The following is a 20417-nucleotide window of genomic DNA, read 5'->3' as shown; positions in this document are numbered from 1 at the left end:
AGATGCCTTTTGCCGTATATTTCTACTGCAAAAGGGACTGATTCTTTTTTAAGAAATGAAAGCTAGGAATTTGAAAAACCATAGAGTTGGGGGGGGTGTCCACTGCCGAGGGACTGGGGCAGAGAAATGGCAGGGAGACCTACCATACGGAAGGTCAAGTGCTGTTGCGCTGTATCAGCAACTGCAGCAGCAACAGTGAAACCAAACAAACATGTCCCCCTTGTGGGAACACACTTGCTTGTGGTTGTGTGGGTCGGAAAGGAAAGGGCAGTAACAGATCTCTGTCAGAGGTAAGTTGTGCACAATTTGGATGAGGGACCCTTGAGGTTGGATCCCACGGATCTATTCTGGTGACAGTGATGCTTTCCACTTACACAAAAGACTGTTGGCAGGAGAGCTTTCAACTGTTGGAAGAAAGGACCACTGTTAGTAGAACAGACCATGAGCAGGGAACAAAGACTTCAAGCCCTTCTCTGTTTTGCGAATAAAGCCTGGGCTTTCTTCACTATTTAATATTTAAAAGGAAAAAAAGCTATGTTATCTATAAAAAACCAGTTCTTTTTTCTTTAACATGCTAATAAAACAATAAGAAACCCAGTTTCAATTAACAAAACTGAGTAGGGATTGAAAGGTCAGATATCCTTCTTGTGAAGCCCCACCCAAACTGTGGCTGCACATACAGGCCATTTATTCATGGAAGGTTTTGCATTGGATTTGCCACTCTTTAGATGCACTTTCCCCCCATCCATATTCTCAAAACTCAACAATAAGCTGCCATGGAGTGTTTTGAGAATTCAGATGGGGAAAATGTGCAGCTATAGAGTGACAAATCCAATGCAAAACCTTCCATGAATAAATGGCCACACAATTTACCTTTGACAGATTGAGAAAGATCTGTGATCTTTATGACGTCAGTTTTGCCCCTTAATTTGTCTCAGCTCAAATAGTCAGTGAGCTGCTTTGGGTTTGACTCATGTTTACTATCTTCCCCCCTCAATGCTAAGCCCATTTACTTTCAAGCAACCCTTACTGGTTACTGTGAAACTAAGGGCAGCTTCCCATAGCAAGATTATTGTAGGAAGTGGTGGTATTACACCAGTACTTCACCTAGCACCCTTGTTGGGTATGGACATCATATGTACTCGTTTTTAAAACCCCATCTTCAAAAGTATATGAACCTTAATTGGGCCAGGATTTACAGATATATGTAGAAACATAGAGCTGGAAGGGAACTCAAAGGTCATCTACTCCAACCCCCTGCACAACGCAGGAAACCTCCCCCTCACTCCCCCAGTGCCTCCCCCCACACTCTATGGCCAGAGGAAGGCAAAAAACCTCCATGATCCCTGGACAATCTGACCTGGAGGGAAATTCCTTCCTGACAACATATGAATGTTGTCTATGCTTGATGAAGTTGGTGTGGGAAATACTGCTGTAATGTCGGTGCTTCCTGTATCAATCCTTTATGTGTAGCGTTTTCCTTGGTTACAACTACGTATAGGGTCAAAGGGTTAATCTTATTTTCCTGGAGGGTATAGTTCAGGAAATCGCAAAGACCCAAGCGGGGAGCTCATTTTTCTTTCGTTTTGGTTTTTCTTTTGAAAAGGATGCACCTTGCTGTTTTACGAGACTTACGGGAAGAATTCCATGGAGCAGAACAGCTCACCTCGATATGCTCTGTTTGCAGAAGACAGTATAGTGCAGTCTTGCCCAGAACACCCCAAGAAGGAGAATGTTTTCTGTCTAAGCAATTCTTTTGGAGATGTCTACCTGTTCCAGGTATTCTTTTTATTTTATTTATCTAAAATTTTCATAATTTTTCACATTAAAAAAAAAGAAAAATACAACATAGCTTTAATGTAGGCATTAATAAAAGCAACATAGTTAATACCTATAGATTCTAAAATAAGCAGGAAACAAACTTTCTATCAGGAATAACAAAATCCATGTGCTAGCTATAAATAAAGCAAGTTATGGACAAGTCTTTTAACAAAAACAGACTGCAGAATTTGAGAGGTAAATATCAAAAACTGTATATAAGTAATGTTGTATTTGGCCTTTGATGCTGATTTATAAAGTTCCGTGGCGTATGCTGCAAAAGGCCAAAGTTAATAGAAATATACCTGGTTTAGCATGGCCATAGTGACTTAATCTGGGATATCTTCAGCAAGGAAGACTGGGAGTACTTTTTTGGCCAACTCTAGCTAAGCTGCCATGAGCAAATAAGAAATAAGAACAAGTTTTAATTGGATATCATCTTGCTGACATCAGAATGCAGCAAAATATAGGCTGGGTCTACAGGAGGTGTGGTCCTTGTGTAATGCCTAAAGCTCTTCACAGTGTCCTTTTGTTGTTTTGTTTCTTCATTAAATATACTTCATTGACAAAACCCATAAACTGGAGAGAAAAATTGTGACGGTTCCCTGGCACAGCATTCCAGTTCGGATGGTTTTACCTATTTTCTTTCTGGATTCTCCAGCAAGCACAGCTGTCAGCCAGTTTTCTCGCTTTGTGAAATGAATGCTTCGGCCTATGCATGATGTGGCAGATCTGGCAGCATGTGACTGTGTAACTGTCTTCCAAGCAAAGGCAGGGGAAGTTAGTAAACTTGCCAGAAGATCTGTGACTCATTTAAAGAAACGCTGGTTGATTTAACAGTATGTGTTTCAATCGATTAAGTCGCTAAATCCACGCAAATGTGCATACAGATAAACACAGTGCTTCTGATGGACAATACTTGTATGATGGATGCATGCACAATCATCTTAGAAGAGGTATTCCCTCCAGGGTGAGAGAGATCAGAGATGCCTTTTCTAAGATGGTGCTACTCAGGGATTTTAAAAAAATAAATAAATATTGCATCTAAAACACAGCCTGTGCTAATACACAATTAAAGTTCTAAAAAAAAACCAATTGCCCAATTACTGGCCTAGTGCTTATGGGGAGCAGGGCCGAGCCCCCTCTGACTCCCCAAACCATCACCCCGCAAGAGGCCGAGCTTCCCCTAATGTTCCCCAGACCTTGATTTGCAGTATGGCACAGAGACAGTAGCTGGATGAAATGGCACAACTTTATTGTTACAGCAGTAGGCATGGGCATGGTACTGGGGCTTGATCCTTAACATCGGCCTACCTGGTGCAGGCCGATGTGCAGACCTCCCAGCCAGCCTTGCTGGGAGCAACAGAGATGGCAGTATCTGAACCCACATGGACAGAAGCCAGCTGTGTGGTTCACTGCCACTTGGAAGGAGGCCCTACCCACTTGCCCCCCAGCTGGGCAAGCCCCACTTGCCCCCAAGCTGTGCAAGTCCCTTGACATCCCCCGCTGGGTTTGTCCCTGGCAGCCCCCAGAGTTGGCCTTGCTCGAATACATATCCAGGCCTCCCCCAAAACCCCTTATTGGGATCCTCATTAGGGTTGCCAACCTCCAAGTACTACCACAAGAAAAGAAGGCTCAGTGCTGTAAGGATAATTGGAGCAACCCAAAACAGCACTATAACACTATAAAGCAAATAAGTGAATTTTATAAAGTGCAAAGTGAATAAATATATACAGCATATACAAAGGGAGTACAACCAGATACAAAATTTACAATAACAATCCAATAAATATGACTTATCAAGAGGATGCCAAAGATCCTGATTCAACAGGTAAGTTCAAGTAATCAACCAATTAAGGTATCATTTGATATTAGAATTTTTTTGAATCTTTCAAATTCTTTTTAGGTTGCAGTTATTAAAGTAAAGCCACAGGAAAAAGATGTCAGACGTGTTGTCTAGATCGGGACCACGTTTCGCATATGGCTTCTTCGGTGACCTGTATCAATAATAAATATATGTATAAGTGCCTTAGTAGGTGTTGTCTCATAGGGACCGCAAAGATTTGTATCCAGGTCTCCAGAAGGCGAAACTGGATCCGGCCCCAAGCCAAACCGCCAACACCAAGTTGTGACAAACAATGAACAAAACACTGAACAAAGGGAGGGTAGGTGGGAAAAGCCTGGATAGCATGCCGCCGGGGCCCTTCTGGCCCCCTTTAATGGCGGCGTTCCGGACCTGAGTGGAGGCACCAGGTCCGGCACGCCCGGGGGGGCAACTGTTCCCCCTGCAGCCACCCGGGCCCCAATTGGCCCATCTAGGATCAGGGCAGGGTGAAGCAGCGCAGGCGGAAGCACGGGACACCTCAGGTCCCGTGCTTCCTGCATCTCCCTCGCTCGTCTCCCTTTCATGGCAGCGAGGAAAAGGGGCCCGCCGCTGCACCCCGCCACCTGCAGAGCAGGCTCAGGCACCTCTCCCAGCCCAGGCCACCAAATTGGGCCTTCTACTGAGTTGGGGCCCACTATTAATTAAAGGTAAAGGTCCCCTGTGCAAGCGCCGGGCCATTCCTGACCCACGGGGTGACGTCACATCCCGACGTTTACTAGACAGACTTTGTTTACAGGGTGGTTTGCCAGTGCCTTCCCCAGTCATCTTACCTTTACCCCCAGCAAGCTGGGTACTCATTTTACCGACCTCGGAAGGATGGAAGGCTCAGTCAATCTTGAGCCGGCGACCTGAAACCAACTTCCTTCAGGATCGAACTCAGGTCGTGAGCAGAACTTGGACTGCAGGACTGCAGCTTACCACTCTTCGCCACGGGGCTCCTCGCCCAACTAATTGGACATACTTATAATCAATAGGGTGGATCCAGCCACTTGATTCAACAAAGATGGAAGCCTTCCACCAGCCTAAGGAGCCTCCTTCAAACTCTGCTAAGCGGTGTGGCTCGATCCCCCCCAGTTATTAACCATTGATCATTGGTTCTTGTAGGCTATCCGGGCTGTGTGACCGTGGTCTTGGTATTTTCTTCCCTGACGTTTCGCCAGCAGCTGTGGCAGGCATCTTCAGAGGAGTAACACTGAAGGACAGTGTCTCTCAGTATCAAGTGTGTAGGAAGAGTAATATATAGTCAGAAAGGGGGGGTTTGAGCTGAATCATTACCCCCCTTTCTGACTATATATTACTCTTCCTACACACTTGACACAGAGACACTGTCCTTCAGTGTTACTCCTCTGAAGATGCCGGCCACAGCTGCTGGCGAAACGTCAGGAAAGAAAATACCAAGACCACGGTCACACAGCCCGGATAACCTACAAGAACCAATGAACTCTGACCGTGAAAGCCTTCGACAACCATTGATCAATTTGCCACTCATTTCTGGCCGCCATTCAGCCTTACTTACCAATCATTCTTGGAATTTGTGCCGTGAAACATATATAGGGTTGCCAGGTGCCCGGTGGTGGCAGGCAAACCCCCGGCAATTTGCCCCTTTGCCCGCCAACCAGCTGACGGTCGGCCGGCAAACATGCACGCGCGTACACGCCGCGGCAGGTCACTTCCTGTTTACAACCAGAAGTCCCGCCTCGCAAGGGGCATTATGCCACCCAAACTAAGAGTTTGTGTGGCATCAGGCCTCTCGCGAGGCAGGACTTCCGGTTGTAAACAGGAAGTGACACGCACGCCGGCGCGTCCACTTGTTGCCGAGCGATCCTGAGATGTGCCGGAGGAGAGGTAGGACCTGGCAACCCTAGACATATACATAAAGGAGTTTTCGTTGAAGTTAAGAGTCCATTTTTTTTTTTTGTACTTTCACATAAGCCTTGCCTGGGGATTGAGGGTGGATTATAAATCCAAATAAATAAATAAACAAATGTGATGCAAGCAGGGGACGTGGGGACGCCATCCAAAGCATGGGATTCTCACCTTCTCTCCATAATGTGGTTTCACAGCAGGGGGTAAGTGATCCTGACCATTAGACAGGAAGGAGGGTGGGCTCAGCATGGTGATGCTCTTTTTGACAACAACCCTGTGTCCCGCACAGCATGTAGTCCCACCCAGAGTATTTGATATGATTTCTAGGAACACAAAGAAAGGCTGCCCTGGCTTTATTAACAGATTATAACAAGAATACAATGGATAGACTGTCTGTCTGGGATGTTTCTTTCTGTTTCTGGATCCAATCAGGCGCAGGGATGCTTGCATATTACGAAGGGCTGCTTGTATAGTTTTCTTGCACAAAAACAATTTATTCCTTTCTAGGAAAAACATTTTATTTGAAGAGGGCCCTGAATGCATTGCAGAAATCGGTTCCTAAATAATAAGGGCAGGCATGTTAACTGCTGTTGGTCAACAGCTGAAGTTGCGATTTTCTTTTTCTTTCTCTTGTTTTGGATTCTGGTTTGTGAATACTTTCAAATGCAACTTCCACCCTGTATAGTCCTACTTTTACACTAATAATGGGTTGCATTTATTTGCCATCCTTCTAGCCAAGCACTATTTTATCTTTTATCTTTTTTTTAACCCTTTAGACAAACAGCAAGCTTTGCTCGCAATTACAACTGCCAGCTGTTCAAGGGAACTGTGATATATTACAACCCTTTTATTATTTCTTTGCTTGTGGAGAAAACAAGTTGCATGTGGGATTCATGGAGGGGTTAAGATGACCCCCCCCCATAATTTTATGGTGACTCCCCCCACACCAATAGTTTTCTCTCTTTCTTTTGCAACCAGCTAAATTTTATTTTATCATTCTTTGTTTATAATGCTAATTTTTGTTTTGGGTATGTTGGGTCTTTTTTAGGCTACAAGCCAGACCGACCTCGAAAACTGGGTTACAGCAATACACTCTGCTTCTGCTTCTCTCTTTGCTAAGAAACTTGGGAAAGAGGATACAGTTAGACTTCTGAAAAATCAGACCAAGAGCCTCATCCAGAAGATTGACATGGATAGTAAGATGAAAAAGATGGCGGAGCTACAACTCTCTATTGTTAGTGATCCAAAGAACAGGAAAGCCATTGAGAACCAGGTACTGAACTAATTCGTTAATTTCTGCACAGTATCTCATTCATAGTATAGAATTTTTCAGTACTTTTGGGCTTGAGAACAAACACCCTTGTGGAAGAGCACTGCAAATGGAGACACTTCCTGTTGCCTGTGTGATACTGATAGTGGTTTAAGAAAACCATCACAGACAATTATTCTAATAGTCACGTTTCCCCATACATGGACATGTCAGTACCTCTACTATCCTGGAAGAGGCACACCAAAATTTCATGGCACATCCTGTGTAAGTTGAGGACTTTTATTGAAACCCAGAACATGTGACATACAAATGCCAATTGGTTTGGTGTCTTCAGAAATAAATGTCCCAGCTCCTGCTAGCATCTCTTGTAGATAGTACTGCATCTGTTCAACAGGGGGGATATAACTTCTTCCGTGAATGAATCTCCACCCGTGGGAATGTGCCCCCTGGCTAGAGCATGCAACATAAGAAGCTAGTTCAGAATTGGGTTCATTGTATAATTTCAGCAAGGGCTTGTTTCCTGTTCAAAGGTTCCTTCAAAATCTAGTACTAGCTTTCTGTAGCCTGATCTTTTCTGAAACATGATTTTTCTATGCCTGAATTTATGCCTGAATAATGGGCATGTGTAAATCCTGGTGGGCCAGTTGCAGGTATACCTCTGCAGATTGCAACGGTTACATTCAGGGCAGTTGTAAATGCAACACTAGTGTTTGGAGGAGGCTGCAGGGTTGGTCATTTGCTTCTCTCCCCCCACCCCCACTTGACTTCTGTCTGGAGAAGTCCTTCCCTCAGTGGCTTTAACTACAATTAAGTGTGACATTGTTAGTAACATCATTGCTGTCTGAAACGTGAATCTGTCTGATCCCTAGGCTGGTATGCTTTTACTTCTGACTGCTGAGATTGGGAAGTGTGTAATATGTTTGTTTCAATCCAGTTGTCATTTGTAAACCGTGTAAAAAAATGTTGCGGCAGTCCAGAGCTTGATGAGTCATCCCTTTAAATGGGTGCAGTAAGGATTGTGTTTGAGATGTAAGAGCTGGAGTTTGAAGAGCTTTCTGTGGTGTTTGTAATGTGGTTGGAAAGCTTGTCATAGAGGACGTGTAAAGGGAGAACAATCTCTGCGAGGCTCCAGCTTGTTGTGCACAGTAGTAAAATGCATCAGTTTAAAACAAAGGAATTGGGAGCGGGGATCATCACCCTCCTGGGTGTTTAAGCTGCTTGCCAGCTAAACAAATATTTCCAGAAGGTGGGTCTGTTTACTGTCTGAATCAGTTACAGTGGATTTGTTCATACAGATATGTTAAGGAAAAAAAAAACCACTCTGTTCTCTGCTACATAATATTAATCTTGTCACCACTGGAACATATTTTGAATCTGTAAAACTGGAGTCTAAAATTACACTTTAAAAATCTGAAGGAATAATGTTTTATCTTTAAAATATTCTAAGCAACATGGAGCAAAAGTGCAAAAAACCCACTCTGTCCTTGAGGGACTCTGATTATAATTAGCTCATGTAGCTTTTTTTGTGAGGCTGTGCAAATATTTTGAGTAAATTTTTGGTAGCAGTATTAGCAAATAGCATAAGTCTCCAGGAAACCTCTAGTTTTCATCTAAATACTGGCTAGATTTCATCAGAGGTAAGCGAAAGATCTAGCATTCCTCCCTCATCTTTGACAAGGGGACAAATGGCAACTTTCCCATGGAATAAGTTAACTGGTTTCTCTTAAAAGAGGCTTGTAAATTAAAACCGTAATTTAATTTTGTGTACTCTGTTCATGTTAATTCCTGTTTTTCCTTAACTGCCTTCTCATATTGCAGTTCTTAATAAAGGATAAAGTTTTATTACTAAAACAAATTCGAACAAATTCTGGTAGTACAAATGTCTGGTAGTACAAATGTCAGCCCATATTTTTGTTGACAAACCAGAGATTATTTCTGTGTATAAGGGTGACCAACTTGTAAAGGCATACTATTTGAACAATTCCACTGTCTATAGTAGCATTAGACGACAGTTCTGACTTATGTTTTTTACTAATGCCATTAGATGCATTAGGTTGGATTAGGGTTGCCAGGGGGGATTTACCAGCTGCGGAGGGAGGCTGGCGCCGGCGCACCAACATCACTTCTGGAAGTGACACCATCATGTCACTGAGGTTGTGGGAGATGCTCTGGTATTTGGACAAAAACTCTATGGTAGAAGCTGTTTTTACCATAGAGTTTTGGCCAAATTCCAGAGCATCTCCCATGACGCTGGCAACATGATTATGTCACTTCAGGAAATGATGTCATCACAACGACTAGGCTAAGGCTTAAATTTACCACTGGTAAGTCTCTCGCTGGTCGGCTGAATGGCACCGGAGAGAGGGGGCCCAGAGTGGGGGATCCCCCACCACTGGCAGGGGCCTGGCAATCCTAGGTTGGATGCCAAGGACAGAGCTTTGCTTCTGGAATTGATGTTTTGCACTTCCCTTATAACACCCCTCCCCAAGGTTTCAGGAAACCATAGGTCTATCAGTACTAGCCATGGTGACTGAAGGGAACCTCCATGTAAACCTCTGAATACTAGTGCCAGGAGGCAACATCCGAGGAAGGCCTCAGCCTTTGTGGCCTGTTGTTGGCCCTCCAGAGGAACTGGTAGGCCACTGTGTGAGACAGGATATTGGACGATATGGGCCACTGGTCTGATCTAACAGGGCTCTTCTTATGTTTTCATGATTGATTGATTTATTATTCAATTTATACTCTGCCCTCCCCAACACTGCTAGGCTCAGGGCAACTTCCATCAATAAATACAGTAAAATACACAGAATACAACAGAAACAGTATTTAAAATGTACAATAAAAGCTTAAACTAAACCCCTATTAATAGAGGTGGTGCCCTCTCTCAATGGCTGGCTCCAATAGATATCCTTGCCAGGGAGGTGGGCCAGGTGTTTCTCAGAGAGGCCATTCACCCCCAAGGCTCACCAGCTCAAGCTGGAGGAGACACCGACAATGGGGATAGACAAGGAATGGGAAAAGAAAAGGGAAGGGGAAGAAAGGGCAGAAGGGCAAAGGAAGAGGGGGCAGGGAGGCCAGCCAATCCATATAACTGCCACTGTCCTCAACAATATGCCTGTTGGAACATCTTACTTCGTCTTACATGCCCTGTGGAACTGAGTTAGATCCTGCAGGGCATGGGTCTAATTAGACAGACAGTTCCACCAGGATGGGGCCAGAGCTGAAAAGGCCCTGGCCCTGGTTGAGGACAGCCAAATGATTCTAGGGCCAGGGGCCACCAGCAAGTTGTTCTCATCTGAGTGTAATGCTCTCTGTGGGCTATAATGGGAGAGTCTGTCCTGCAGATATGCTGGTACCAGACTGTTCAGGTTTTTAAAAGTGAGTACCAAAACCTTGAATCTGATCCGGTACTCAATCTTGAGCCAGTTTAGCTGATGAAGCACAGGTGGTGTATGTGCTCTTAGAGGGGTCCCCGTAAAGACCCACGCTAGCACATTCTGGACCAGTTGAAGTTTCTGGAGTAGCCTCAAGGGTAGCCCAGCATACAGTGAGTTGCAGTAGTCCAGTCTATAAGTGACTGTTGCATGGATCACTGTTGCATGGATCACTGTGGCCAGGTCAGTACTGCATAGATAAGAGATCAGCTGCCGCGCTCAGCAGAGATGGAAAAATATCAATTGAGCCATACTTGTGACCTGGGCCTCCAATGACAGGGAAGCATCCAGCGTCACCCCCAAACTCTTGACAGAGAGAGCTGGTATCAGCTGTACCATGTCAAGAGAGGGGAGCCGAATTCCCCTACCAGAACCTTCCCAGTCCTGCCACAGGACCTCCGTCTTTCATGGGTTCATTTTCAAACGGCTGTTTCAACCATCCAGCCACAGCCTCCAGACATCTGGCCAGCTGTTCCAGGACAGTGTCCAGCTGGCTGTCCATCAACAGATACAGCTGGGTGTCATCAGCGTACTGATGGCAACCCAGCACAAAACTCCTGACAACCTGAGCAATGTTGAAAAGCATTGGAGAGTGGATCTCTCCCTGTGGGTCTCCACACACCAATGGGTGCTGCGTTGAGCCTCTTCCCCTAGATGTCACCCTTTGTCCCCGACCTTGTAGAAATGAGATCCGACATTGAAGGGCAGTCCCACGTACTCCTATGTCGGCAAGGTGGTGGGCCAGTAGATGTAATCGACCATGTCGAATGCCACTGTGAGGTCTAACAACAGCAGCAGTGCCGACCTGTCCTAATCCAGCTGTCTGTGGAGCTCATCTCTGAGGGTGGTCAGTACTGCCTCCATCCCATGGCCAGGTTGGAAACTGGACAGGAAAGGATCTAGGGTTGATGTTTCCTCCAGGAAAGTCTGGAACTGCTCAGCCACTGCTTGCTCAACTACCTTACCTAGAAACAGAAGATTCGAAACTGGGTGGTAGTTGGCTAGATCCAAAGGGTCTAGAGATGGTTACTTAAGGAACAATATCACCATTGTCTCCTTGAACATTCCCGGGAAGATCCCTGAACCCAGGGACAGATTGATAATGTCTTCCAGGGAAGCTTGTATCCCCCCTGCACTGGCTTTCGCCAGCCAGGATGGGCGTGGATCAAGGAGGCAAGCGATTGGCCTCACAGATGACAGAACCCTGTCTACATTAGTCTGAGAGAATCATCGAAATTGATCTAAAACAGGACCCAAAGATGGCCAAGAGGCCTCTTCTCACCTCTTGCGGTGGTGGAAGGGCCTTTCTCCTTGCTGAAGGGGGAGTTTGGAGTGGAATCATCACCATGGTTGTTGAATAGTTTTGGAGTAAATTATTGTTGGTGGGCTATGAGTTCAGATCTAGCAAGGTATCCTGTGTGGTGCCCTGTTTCTGTGTACTCATTACCCTTTCAAGATCTGAATAATTAGCTTGTGAATAGATTCACAAAAGTTAAAATCCCCTCCAAATATGTATTGGCTTATCTGCGTACGAATGCCTGTGTTATTCATTTGTGGCCTAAACATGCCAGGTTTTTTGTCAATATTTCTTGTCTGTTGATCTAGAGACCATTCTACCACAGGCAAGTGGATATTATCACAGCTTCCTCAAAATATTAATTGGACTCCAGTTGCTTTTCTATATTGTGATCACCATTTTAGTTGCTATGACTCTAGGTCCAAAAAAAGGAGGGGAAAGAAAAACAAAAACAAAACTTAACCCTAAAAACAGAATTAAGTACCTAGAACAGGGGTGGGGAACCTTTTCCCTGTCAAGGGCCATTTGCACATTTATAACAACATTCGGGGGCCATAACCAGGTGTTGATCTCCCGGCGGGGGGGGGGGAGGCTAGGGTTGCCAGGTCTCCAGCCACCACCTGGAGGTTGGCAACCCCAGGGGAGGCCACGCAGAGAAGGCCTGGAGGGCACCCCTGCTCCCCCCTTCCTCCTCCCCCCCAGGCGGGAGGGCAGCCAGCAGTGGGCCTAAGCAAACGGGGCGCCAGGGGGGCGCAGCCCGCAGCCGATCCGCAGGGAAGGGAGGGAGGGAGGAAAGAAAACAGAGAAAGAGGAAAAGGGAGGGAGGGGAAAAGAAAGAGAAAGGGAGAAAGAAATGGAGGGAGGGGAGAAAGAAAGAAAAGGACGGAGGGAGACAGACAAAGGGACAGAAAAAGAGGGAGAGAAAGGAGAGTGACAGAAAAAAAGAAAGAAAAGCCTTCCCCCACACACACACACACCCGCGCACACCGGCCCCACGCAACCAGGCCCCAGCCTCCACGCCTCCCCCTCACACACACACACCCGGCCCCGGAGCTCCCGAGGGCCACGGAAAATGTCCGGGGGGGGCGCATACGGCCCCCGGGCCTCAGGTTCCCCATCCCTGACCTAGAAAGTCAAGCAAAAAAAAAAAAAACTAACAGGGCCAAAAATATAATTAAAAGCTAAACCATTAAAAAGTTGTCTAAGTAGACATAAATTTAATACACGTTAAAACCAAATAATGCTAAAGACTCCTGTATGGCCTTGCAAGGAACCTTCCAAACACATATATTAAAATAACACAATTGGCATAATATACAATTAGACATACATAAATCACATAAAGACCATATTTTTCGGTGTTTTTGCCTTCTTCAGTGGTCTAAAAGAAACTAGCACACCAGACTGTTAATTACGTATCAAATTTCTACAAATCTTTGTGACTTTTGGGTGTAGTTTTAGCAAGGTCTCAACAAATATAGAACTGCAGAACTTCTTTGTCTGTTAAAGGCATCCTTACAAATGAAACTGACAGCCTATCTTTAACAAAATGTCCAAATCCCACAGTCACAACATGATATGAAAGTCTGGAGTGATTATCAAGCGTAAGGTTCTATGGTATGTTGAGCTTTCTCTCACCTTCTTGCCATACTAGAAGAAAGTCAAACCAAATGAAGCTGTTGATTTGGATTGAGAAATCTGAACAACAGAGTGTCCCTGTGCAGGAAGGAGAATGCGTACGTGCCTGCATGAATGCAAGGCTTCTGGGTTGCATACGTGGGGTCAGGTGCAATTATCTATAAACATAACTCTGGGACCTCTTTAGTCTCATTGGAGTACACAATTTTCAAAGTGGAAAAATCTGTTGTTACTTCCAGAGGCAACAAAGGAAGGAATTGCCTTATAAAGGGCACTTTACAGCTCCTTGGAAAATCCCTGCCCTGTTTGTTATCAAGTGCACTTTGGCCTTATCATGTTCACTTATATTCTATGGGGGTTACATAGGCTGTAAACACTTCTGAAAAAATTTCAGTCTTAAGTTATGCTGCATACTTGATCCTCACATTTTCATAATGCAAGTGTAGGTATAAGGTTAGATTAAGACATTATGAAACGGGGAGGGGCTGTGGCTCAGTGGTAGAGCATCTGCTTGGCATGCAGAAGATCCCAGGTTCAGTCCCTGGCATCTCCAGTTAAAGGGACTAGGCAAGTAGGTGATGTGAAAGACCTCTGCCTGGGACCCTGGAGTGCTGCTGTCAGTCTGAGTAGACAATACTGACTTCGATGGACCAAGGGTCTGATTCAGTATAAGGCAGCTTCATGTGTTCAACCTTCCTTGGACATCGCTGTCCGTCAATCAGATGGTTCAGAAGCAATGAGTATCTCAAGAAGGAATAAACTTAAGGGAGGGTAAACTTTATGGATTTGTAGAACAGTCCAATAAATAAAAATGCATATTACATGCGATAAGATTGTGACAAGACTGTGATAACAAACACACAGCCACTTTTGAATCATTTGCATTTGTACATGATATTTCTGTCTAATCCATTTGATCTTCATTTATAATATTGAAATGTCTTTTGTGAACAACTTTTAAGAGCATATAGCTCTTAAGTGCAACATCACACTTGTGGTCCCAGGAGTGAAGGAGGGAGGGAGCATACAGGGAGAATAGACCACAGGCAGCTGGTTGGGTAAAATGGCCACAGCTTTTATTGAGTATAATCACCGGAGCATTTGGCACAGCATTGGGCCCGGATCCAGCATCAAGTGACCCACCTGCCAGCCAATGACACCAACCCTCACGCCAGCCTGCCTGCTAGGGGAAGCTGTGTGGGTTGGCAAGTTCTGGGTTTAAAAGTGGCTTTTAAAGGTCTGGAGCTGCTTTTGTAAGCTGTTAAGAACTGAGAGATTTTTGTAAATTTGGGAAACCAAGTATAGTCTTCAGCAATGTGCACTAATAGGATCCTTTTCTTTTCCTTTTTGTTTTAAATGGCTTCTTTGGATAACAAACTACTGCCACGTTCATGATTGGTTCTAATATTATGGAAAAAAATAAGACCGCACCAGTGGGCAGAAGAAAAAGGAGTGCAAGGTGCGAGGTTGAGAGCTTATTGAGCTCTACTAGATCCCTACGCGTTCTGCAATTTGCTTCATCTGGGATCTTCCATAGAAATTTCTCTCAAATTGCGAAACACGTAGGGATCTGGAAGAGCTAAATAAACGCTCAACCTTGCACCTTGCTCTCCCTTTTCTTCTCCTGGTTGTAATATTAATGTGCATTTTAGGTCGTCAACTTCATTGTTATTTCAGTCCAGATTTTGAGGAATTGGTAGTGTACACTGGGATTGGTGCACACACTGTTTTGAGAAGATAAAAACTCAGTCCTGTTTAAAGTAATTTAGTAGAGAGTTGCAGGATGTAGTCCTTGGTTTTTACACACACCTCATTAATTTTTCTTCTATCCATGGAGTGTATTTAGATCCTGACTTTCTTTCAAGGACTCCATGGTGTAGTGGTTAAAAACGGTGATTTGGAGTGGTGGACTCTGATCTGGAGAACCGGGTTTGATTCCCCACTCCTCCACCTGAGCGGCGGAGGCTAATCTGGTGAACCAGGTTGGTTTCCCCACTCCTACACATGAAGCCAGCTGGGTGACCTTGGGCCAGTCACGCTCTCTCAGCCCCACCTACCTCACAGGGTGTCTGTTGTGGGGAGGGTAAGGGAAGGTGATTGTAAGCCAGTTTGATTCTCCCTTAAGTGGGAGAGAAAGTCAGCATATCAAAACCAACTCTTCTTCTTCTTCCGTCCTGCCATCCTATGAGGCAGGATAAGCTGGGAGAAAGTGACGGGCCCCAGATGACCTGACAAGTTTCATGACACAGTGGGGGTGTCCAGATACTAATCTGACACACTGTTAGAATTTCTCTTCTAATATTTCATTTGTTTATCTCAATAGATCCAGCAATGGGAGCAGAATCTGGAGAAATTTAATATGGATCTCTTCCGGATGCGCTGTTACGTAGCCAGCCTGCAAGGTGGAGAGTTACCCAATCCAAAGAGCCTTCTGGCTGCTGCAGGTCGCCCTTCAAAAATGGCCCTAGGAAGGCTTGGCATCTTCTCAGTCTCCTCCTTTCATGCATTGGTGAGCTGGAACAAGATTATATACAAACATAATATAAAGGTGTGGCCATGTATACGGCAAGATAGTAGGATTTTTCCGAAGCAGTATTTTTTAATATTCGGCTAGTAAATAAAAAAGTGTTTAAAAAGTGTGAGAAGAAAAAAGAAGTCAGAAACATCCAGTTTTATGTCATTTGGGTTCCTCTGAAATGTCTAAATCAGGGGTGGGGAACCTTTTTTCCATCAAGGGCCATTTGGATATTTATAACATCATTCACGGGCCATACAAAATTATCAACTCAAAAATTAGCCAACCAAGCCAACCAAGCCCCAAGCAGACAGCCCCCCAGATGACACCCCCCCAGGGTGGGCAAGCAGGCAGGCATCCAACCAATGGCGCACTCACCCACCTGGTGGCACAGGATGGTCTGTTGCACCAGCCGGGCGTAGCCAGCCAGCCACACGCCAGAGTTGCTTCTGCTCCACATGGTCGAGGCTGGATTCTACAGCCGGCTCCTGCTACCTCCGCCTGCAGGAACGAAATGAGGACACACTGACTAAAAACTCCCCTCCCCGCGCATTCTGGCCCTGCCCCCTTTAACCCCTCCATTGTCTCCACTTCTGCCCCCAGCCCTCTTGAATTGCAGAATGGAATACATTTCTCCATGGCCCGGGTGGGAAAGGGTTAACACAGTTTCTTGGGCGGTCCTAGCAGCTCCATAGCTAACAACTCTTCTGCAAGGGGGGAAAATGTTCCTTTTCTCGGCAAAACAAACTCACATCTGCCTTGAATAGAGGCTATTCCTGTCCGCGGGAGGGGGCGGATCACTAGTCTTAGATCCTGCTGAGCTGGAGATCTGCCAGGACCCATGAAGAGCCAGACCAAATGATTTAGCGGGCCTTAAACAGCACCTGGGCCTGTCGTTCCCCACCCCTGGTCTAAATACTTAGCAGCTTCAGAAGCTAGCTTTACCTAGAAGTCCTGGTTTGTGTCCTTTTTCCTGTTTAAGCAAAAACACTTCAAACGTGACAAATTTGTTACAATTGAAGCGTTTCCATGGCACAGGTGCCGGCTGCACTGTTCATTTATTTCTTTTTGCATATGTTGAATTTATGCGTGTGGAAGGGATTGGCATTGTGCATGCTAACCATGCCTTTCCCTCCACGTATTCACCGTAATTTCTGAAGAGGGACGGGGCATTGGGTACCCTTCATTTCCTAAGCTTCCTGAGCACTTAGAAGCTTTCAGCTGCATGCAGGTGGGGTGAGACAAGTGGACATGATTCCGCTAATCTCTCTGTTCATTCAGACCCCACACAAATGGATGCCTGAACATGGCTTCTTGTCCTGGAGAGCTGTAATTGACCACAGCGTCCCTGCTCATAGATGTAAGGTGTGTTTGTTCCTCACAAGGGATCTGTGTGCATTTTTTTCGCTTTTTATCTTACGTGCAGGCAATTTTGTTACATTTGAAATGATACGAATTGCAAAGAGGTTCCTACTGACGTTTTTAGTCCTTTTTGTTTCCAAAGAAAACAAATAGCATTAAAGCTCTAGGGTGAAAAAAATACTACTTTTCATGGCAAATTCTTATTGATCCTTTATTGAATGAATATGCTTTATAATTTTGATACCTGGTGTGTGTTGAAAAAGCCTTCTTTAACCATGTTTATTGCATTTTTAATTTAATTTTTATTTAAATGTACATAATGGTCTAAAAGATCACACAAAATCCCATAGAACATCCAAAGTAATATTTTAATCCGACTGAAATACATTACAAATTAAAGGGTGGGTTACTTTGCTTAGGTTGCTAGTATTTGCTATAGTCTGTTATGACTATATAACTTGTCCTTTTTAAAAAGTGTCTGACCTGGTTGTTGTTTCGGAGATGAACCAGAACATCTTTTATTTCTTCCTTCTTTGTAGCTCTGTTTCGCTCTCTTTTTTTTTCATAATGTAAAATGTCTGTACTGAGATTCTTCTTTGTCTCTCGCTTCTGTTAGGTCTGTTCCAGGGATGAGGCTGCTCTTAGGAAGCGAACGCTGTCTCTGTCCCAGAGAGTGTGGAGTAAGAAGGGTTTGTTTTCCTCCCTGAAGGGTCTGGACACCCTGGCAAGAAAGGCAAAGGAGAAAAGGCCATCGATAACACAGGTTCTCCCCACCCCTGTTTGTTCTAATTCTATTTTTTAAAGCTAAAATTAACTTGCCAGTGATGAAATAGTTGTTCGCATTAGTTGATTAGCGTAGGAATAGGCTTATTTCACAAACAGTGGTGTGGGGAAAACTGCTCTCTCTGCATACCAGCAGGCATTCACTTATCCTCTTTACCCTAGCATATGGGTATTACAAGTGCAAGAGATGGTTTGGGTAGTTGCCTCTGAGATGGTTTTGAGAGTTTCAGCAGTCACCATGGCAGAGATAGTTATGAGAATCGCCACTGAGAGATGTCTGGGCCTGGATTGGGTGTTCTCTTGGAAACATCTTTTCTTCACTGATCTCTCACATCTCATTTGGTTTTGAGTGTGTAAGTATCAGGTGAAGCCATAGTCTCTCCCTTTGTCTCTCTCTCTCCACTCTGTCTGCAGGGCAGACTGACTACCAGTAATTGGGGAAACAAAGCTTAGGCTTCTGTCTCTATTTCTATGCAGGCCTGCCTACTTCCACGTAGGAGAGGAGCTGTAGCTCAAAGACAGAGCATTTGCTTGGCATGCAGAAGGTCCCAGGTTCAATCCCCGGCATCTCCAGTTGAAAGGATCAGGTAGAGCTGTTGTATAAGACCTCTGCCTGAGACCCTGGAGAGCTGCTACCAGCCTGAGAAGATAATGCTGTACCGGCATCCAGAGGCCAGTGGGAGGCTTGCGCAGCATCCAGGCCCAGCGCTGCCACAGCTGTGGCTGGGGACCGGTGGCTGGGCCTGCACACCTGCGCTGGGGCAACTCACGCCAGCGTGCGCCTTCCGGGCGCCGGTGATGTGGGCCCCTGCGCCAGTGGAAGCCTTTGTCGGCCTCCTAAGGCCTTTGGGTCGGGCCACGGGCGCATTTCAGGAATGCGCTGTTAAGTGTTGAAGGATCTCCAAAAGCATAGGATCACTTATTAGGCAATGAAAGAAAAACAAAAGGTTATGCAAGAGAACATAGCTAATACAAGTAACGTAAAATTGTATTTTGGTTGTGAATTCACCAGTGACATATAGATTGTTTCTTCTTAGTTCCAGAAATGTAATGGAACACTGAAAGAAAAAGCCCAGCTTGACCAAGTTTACTATAACTATAAATTACTGGCACCTTGTGGTTTTCTAAGTGACAGACATTTTTGCATTGAGCAGAGGAGAGATTTCTATTTAGCTTTTTCATAGCTATTCTTCCAGAAGGCTTCAATTTATTACGAAGCCAAATTTTGCAGGTTTAGTTGATATGTTTGATTATTGCCTCTTGGGCTAAATCATTTATCAAATATAACACTGTAGTATCTTAGCAACTGAACATTGCTCAAAGTCTTCAGCCCAAGATAATTTTATTTTCCTTTTCATGATACAGTTTTAATGCTGCAGATTAATATGTCTTTTTTTAAAAGGTTAAAGGGGTACTTTTACAGTCTGACGCTTAGCATATTGATTCACTACTGTGGATCTATAAAGATGTGCTTCTTCAGATGCCTGTAGATAATTAGAAGTCTCATATTTACATGCGATGGGGGAATTATAATAGAAGAGCATTAAAGGTAAAGGTCCCCTGGGCAAGCACCGGGTCATTCCTGACCCATGGGGTAACGTCACATCCCGATGTTTCCAAGGCAGACTGTTTTGCGGTGTGGTTTGCCAGTGCCTTCCCCAGTCATCTTCCCTTTACCCCCCAGAAAGCTGAGTACTCATTTCACCGACCTCGGAAGGATGGAAGGCTGAGTCAACCTTGAGCCGGCTACCTGAAACCGACTTCCATCGGGATCGAACTCAGGTCGTGAGCAGAGCTTTGGACTGCAGTAGTGTAGCTTAACACTCTGCTCCATTAGAGGGATGAAATGTTTTCATTTTGTCCCTCTTGCTCATTCTGTGATGTATAGGAATTTCCAGTCCAATCAACATTTATTTATTTAAACTGTAATTTAGCAGAATGCTTTGCAGTGTCAGCTATGCACCAACATGTACCAGATTAACCATGCATTCCTGAGGGGGGGCAAATCCTCTCAGGAGGCGGTGTGACCTCGCTGCCAGTGTAAGTGCATCTTATCATGGGACAAGACGCACTTACACTGGCAACGAGGGCAGTTCCGTCAGCGCTTGAGCGCCGCTGAGCTGCGTCTCACCCCTCCACCTGTGAAGTCTTCCCGTGGCGCAGGCCACAGCGGAGACTTGCGGTGCCGGCGCGGGGGGGGGGGGCATTCCTGGGGCAGGGGGCGGAGCTGCCATTAGGCAGCTCCCTATGCCCTTTCGGCCCCAGACACCAGTGGCCAGGGCAGTGTTGCTGCACTAGCTTTTTAGCAGGTGCAGCCTCGCTGTCTTCAATGGGGCTTTTAGCCCCGTTGAAAATGAAAAAAAGCCTTTTAAAGGCTTTTTGCATCCTGGTGGCGTGCGGGAAATGGCTTAGGAGGAGGCGCAACTGCACCTCTTCCCTGCCGTCCCCGCACACCTGCATCTCAGGAATGCATGGTTAGACTTGGATTGCCTGTGCTACTTATCAACAGGCTTCTTTCACGCTGAAAAGTTTTGGACCAAAATATCTCC

At 45.2% G+C, this 20417-nt stretch overlaps 1 protein-coding gene across 1 annotated transcript in view; it reads left to right on the top strand.

The window, feature by feature from the left end:
• Positions 1-1608: 1608 nt before the first annotated feature.
• Positions 1609-20417, top strand: part of LOC130493175 (rho guanine nucleotide exchange factor TIAM2-like) — a gene marked incomplete at its 3' end in the record, with an annotated part of 62972 nt that continues 44163 nt past the window's right edge. Inside the window, exons 1-4 of the mRNA XM_056866878.1 lie at positions 1609-1779; positions 6618-6842; positions 15532-15717; positions 17702-17848. Of these exons, the coding sequence (XP_056722856.1) occupies positions 1648-1779; positions 6618-6842; positions 15532-15717; positions 17702-17848 (690 nt within the window). The remainder of the gene's footprint in view (positions 1780-6617; positions 6843-15531; positions 15718-17701; positions 17849-20417) is intronic.

This window comes from Euleptes europaea, unplaced genomic scaffold (genome assembly GCF_029931775.1).
Source record: "Euleptes europaea isolate rEulEur1 unplaced genomic scaffold, rEulEur1.hap1 scaffold_84, whole genome shotgun sequence".
NCBI classification, from domain to species: domain Eukaryota; kingdom Metazoa; phylum Chordata; class Lepidosauria; order Squamata; family Sphaerodactylidae; genus Euleptes; species Euleptes europaea.
The sequence above is the reverse complement of the archived record's forward strand: the minus strand, read 5'-3'. Positions and strand labels throughout refer to the sequence as shown.